The 4,649-nt window shown below is 39.0% G+C and overlaps 1 protein-coding gene across 1 annotated transcript in view; it reads right to left on the bottom strand.

Moving 5' to 3' along the window:
- Positions 1-2,746, bottom strand: part of mmp17b (matrix metallopeptidase 17b) — a 36,572-nt gene extending 33,826 nt beyond the window's left edge. Inside the window, exons 1-5 of the mRNA XM_015016473.1 lie at positions 2,531-2,746; positions 1,969-2,101; positions 1,723-1,873; positions 591-699; positions 143-320 (exon numbers count right to left, since the gene is read on the bottom strand). Coding sequence (XP_014871959.1) covers positions 143-320; positions 591-699; positions 1,723-1,873; positions 1,969-2,101; positions 2,531-2,659 — 700 coding nt within the window. The 5' untranslated portion in view covers positions 2,660-2,746. The remainder of the gene's footprint in view (positions 1-142; positions 321-590; positions 700-1,722; positions 1,874-1,968; positions 2,102-2,530) is intronic.
- Positions 2,747-4,649: the final 1,903 nt, after the last annotated feature.

Below are 4,649 nucleotides of genomic sequence, written 5' to 3'. Positions count from 1 at the left end.
AATGAGCAAAAATTTAGCATAAATTTTTGCTCATTTATGCTAAAATGAACATAAATGAGTGTTAATGCTCATTTTAGAGCATAAACACTCTAAAATGAAGGTATTATTTTGTTCTTTTATTAATAAATAAGTGCAGCCTGACCTGGCTGTCTGAAAGCCCACTGCTCCTCTGCATCCAGATGAACTCCTCCTGCCCTGGCAGGATCTGAAGGGAAGAAAGCATGACCCACTGCTCCACCCACTCCATCAAAGGGATAGCCATCACCATGGTAACCTTGGAGAAAGTCTACCTGCAGGTCAGCTGCCTCTGGGCTGCCCACCTGGATGCAAGACAAATCAGCAGAGTACAGCACCCAACAACAGTATCCATGGTATCCACAAACTTTAGCACTTCAATGGCATTTTAGTTGATAGAAGTAGATAGGCCCCCTGCCTCAATAATCTGTACAACATTCTTTCACTGAAACCTAATAATCCAGGCTTTAATTATCCAATTAGAGGATTGTCCCCATTTGTTCCATAAAATCCAAGAGGTGAATCTCCTATTTTATTGTATTTTATTACAAGCACCATCAAACAAATGTGCCAACCTCATGGAATTCCAGCGACGTTGGCTCTACCCAGACTCTTAGAGCATAGAAGACCAGAGAACGAATCATCTCCCTGGACAGGTGTGAAGAAGAAGGGTAGGATTGCAACCTAAGAAGGTGAAAATACTCTGTGAGTAGAAGAGAAGGGCAAAGTGAAAGAAAAATAATAATTGCCCTATTTGGGATAGTTACAAAGTAAGTAGCTAACTTAGAAACCAACCCATACCTTCTCTCCACTGAATTGTTTGTTCATTTAATCAAATTCCTGACTTTTTCTGAATTCACGCCACATGATTTATTCCACTATGTCATAGACACCATTTCCCCTTACACCGGAGGAGACTTAAAAGCGTACAAAGGCCTAAATGCTAACCAGTTTTTTTGTACATGCTAGGCAGCATGATAGTGGGGCATTTTCTTATTATTGATTAGACATGTACCTTCTCCATAATGCAATATTTGATTGCATCTCACTAATCTTGATGACTCATGAAGTATAGGAAGGTTAATCTTCTTACTTTATAAAAAAAGTGTTTATTGAAAATCTGCAAATATGTCAAGAGCTGCCAGTTCTTAAGATTGGCAGCTGTTATCCATCGCCGTCTTCTTTTCTCATCAGAAGGTTTATGATAAAATGACAAGTTTGGTTTGCATCCTCATCTGTTTGTGCATCTGTTGAGCACCCTGTGACCATTTCTAAATAAAAGCAGTATTAGTCAACTGTCTGTTTTTGTGCAATCATTACAGGAGTTAACGCAGGTATTGGTTGTTTTGACATCCGCCATGATGGAATGGAACGCTTTTTGAAGAGAGTGACTTCAAGTTCAAAGGGTAAATAGAGACACAAACTGCTGGGTCACTACAGCTACAGGATACAGATCTATTGCTCTTTCAAATTCAGGTTACGGTACAAGTTCTGGTATCCTGGACGAGCCCCCAATTTCTGATCTGATCAGACCCTTTTGACTCCAACATGAAATGCAAGCTTAACACTTTCTTTTAAGCCAGACCTAGCATGCCCTTCCTTGGTCTAAAAAGCCGATATTTATTATTATTTTTCGGTGAAATGAATGATACACACCAGTGTGCAATTAGGCAGAGTAAGAAGAGTTATAATAGACTTCCATCCAACCTCCAGTTTATGTTCCTGTGGGTCCACATGGAGACAGATCTCCTCCTCCTCCGTATCTCCTTCCCCTGCTGGAGGACCAGTAACTTGGATGGTCCATCTTGGTCAGGAAGGGAGCAGCGTGGGCTCTTCATCAGCACCAGTGTTTCCTCATCTAGACAGTCCAAGTACAGAAAGATACATTCACATTTAAACCTCGGGTCAGAGGAGTAGATCAACTGTCAGTCCAACACTGGGTGTCGTCCTCACCTAAAACTCCGGAGTCTTTGAGGCCGGCAAATGTTTGCATGGCTTTGACAGCGTCAGTGACAGCTGTCCAGGCCTGTAGCTGCCCAGTGGAGGGGTCTGACCGGGGCAGGTAGCCATACTTGATCAACCAATCCTACAGAAAAGAACATTTGTTTCTGCCTCAATTATTTAATTAGGCCTCTCATATAAAATCCTTGTCTTTGCTTTTGGTTAATGAGCCATCCCAGACTTGGTAGGACATCGTCCCTTTGGATCACTGAAACTTCAATTTAAAGTCAGAAATCTGTTTGTGGAAAGTGATTCTGAAATTATTTCTCACTTTAATGAGTTCATTTTTCTCAGTGTAAGTCTATCTTTGTGAACTAGACTACCATAGCAGCCTGTAAAAACAAGTAGAGTACCTTTGAACACTGTATATCTACCAAACAAGATGTACTTCTTGTCTGTATTGGTGAAACTAATTCTCTTCTGATATGTTTCACAAATGCGCCGCTGTATCAAAATAATCTGACCTAAATTCACGGATCAAATATTGTTTAATAAAAACTATCTGTTATTTTACCACCATCTGGGTGCTCTCATCTTCGGTGGGTGTAGCGGGTTGAGACGAGGGAGTTGGGGTCACACTGGCAGCAGAAGCTGTCTGTATCCATTCATTACTCAGGCACAGGATGAAAATCCACATTTTCATCTTGGTTGCATGTTTTTTGTACAGGTCGACTCAGCACTCGCTCTCAGTGTACAGGAAGAAGCACGTGGACTGTCAGCCAGATCTCCATCCCTGGTGGAACACAAAGCAACTGTAGCATTAATGTCAGAATGTTCATCATTCAGCTATTTGGCTCAAAATAAAATGAAATGACATGATATATTAGCAACTAACAATTATTTAATTAATCGATTATTCTATCATTTTTTGGGAGGATTAACTGGTTAATTTTTGCACTAACCAAGTATTAATTGTATAGCAAAATGTGCTTAATAGGATATTTTGTTTTTTATAGAATTTGAACCAGGTGAAGCTAAAACTACAACTAGAACAGATTTACAGACAAAGAAAGTTTTTATCATAAATCTAAATGTATATATATTTTTGTACCATTTTTGCTTAGTTACTTGTAGCAAACAGTCTTTTTTGAGTCTACTCAAAGAAAGGCCAGTTCATGATTAATGGATTACTGGATTAGTTAATGATCATTTCAAAAATCAGTTAATCAGGATTAATCAGGGTCAATTTGATTAATTGTTTCAGTCCTACATCATAGGGCTGAAAACCTAGCTGCTCCAACATGCTTCCGCCACAAGTGGCGCAATAAAACAGTTTTTTATTATGGTATAGTAAGTTATCAGCAACATTCTAAAATGGCCCCAAAATACAAATTGGTATTTTTTGTCAAATTTGCTAATCTAGTTATATTAGACATGAACCCTTTCAGGGAAAACACATACATATTACAAGTCATCTATGGGTCAAATGAGGACAAAGTCGCTTTTGTTTAAATCAAAATTACTTTCCATAAGTCCGTTTGCAAGCTTAGAATCTTTTAATCTTCAGGGAGGCTTTGGAAGAAAAAACACATTTGAGTCGTTTGCAATGTCTGAAACTTTTAGATGACCTCATGTCTGAGCACAGTCTGAATTTGGACCAGGACATTTTGTTTATGAAGGGTCTTGAACATTTGGATGATTGTATTAAACTCTCTGGTGTACTGTCAAACTGTCAGGTTTTCACTTATAGGGATCAGAAGCTACAAGGTTCATAAGCTTGCTAAAGGCAAGCAGCATCAGCACAGTGTTTGGTTTGTTTGCCAACTTGCTTTTTTAATACACACAGTGATCCGTATTATCTGGCTTCAATCTGCCAATACTGCTGCCACGGCGATGCTGAGGTCTCATCTACCAAAGAGCTCCTCTTCCTCTGGGTGGATGACTACTCCTGACTAAGCTGTCAGCTGCTGTTGGCATTATACTGAAGTTTGTAACATGCTGCATATTACCAAAGGGATTGTTATGATTTTCTATTTTCCATATGGGGAATTGAACTTGACCAGTTTGGCAGAAATCATGTTTGTAAGGGCACTAGTGATCTTTGTTTGAAAGTGCTGAAACAGGAAAGTAGGTAAAGAGAGAGAGAGAAGACATGTGGTAAAGGTCACCATTACGGGAATCGAACCTGTGATGGCTGCATCGAGGACTAAGGCCTTCTTATGAGAGTTGTACTTAACCCTACACCACCACAGCACCCCAGATATCATCTAAAGTTTCAGAGGCATTTTAAGAAGTTTTTGTGGAGCAAGCTACTGCACAAATAAGTTATGCTATGTTTTTTGAAAGGAAACCGATCTACAAAATTACTACATGGATGGATGGATGGATGGATGGATGGATGGACGGACGGATAGATGGACGGACGGACAGACGGATGCTTCTGGGCTTCATACACAGCGAAACGTCAGACTGGGTTTGATATTTTGTACACTAAAGGGAGATGTAAGCATCCCCTCGTAATTTGGGAAAAAAAAAAGAAAGCTGAGAAAGAAGAGTGTGTCAGCATGCCAAAATTAGTCAACATGCCAAAAAAAAAAAAAAAAAAAAAAAAAAAAAAAAAAAAAAGAGAGGGAGGAAAAAAAAAAAAAAAAAAGATTATTTTTTGTTTTTATTTTTTTTTTTTTTTTTTTTTT

The sequence above is a fragment of the Poecilia latipinna genome, unplaced genomic scaffold, assembly GCF_001443285.1.
Source record: "Poecilia latipinna isolate Pla-1442-1.1 unplaced genomic scaffold, P_latipinna-1.0 Scaffold2023, whole genome shotgun sequence".
Taxonomy (NCBI): domain Eukaryota; kingdom Metazoa; phylum Chordata; class Actinopteri; order Cyprinodontiformes; family Poeciliidae; genus Poecilia; species Poecilia latipinna.
Note: the sequence above shows the minus strand (reverse complement) of the source record. Positions and strands in the feature narration are given on the sequence as shown.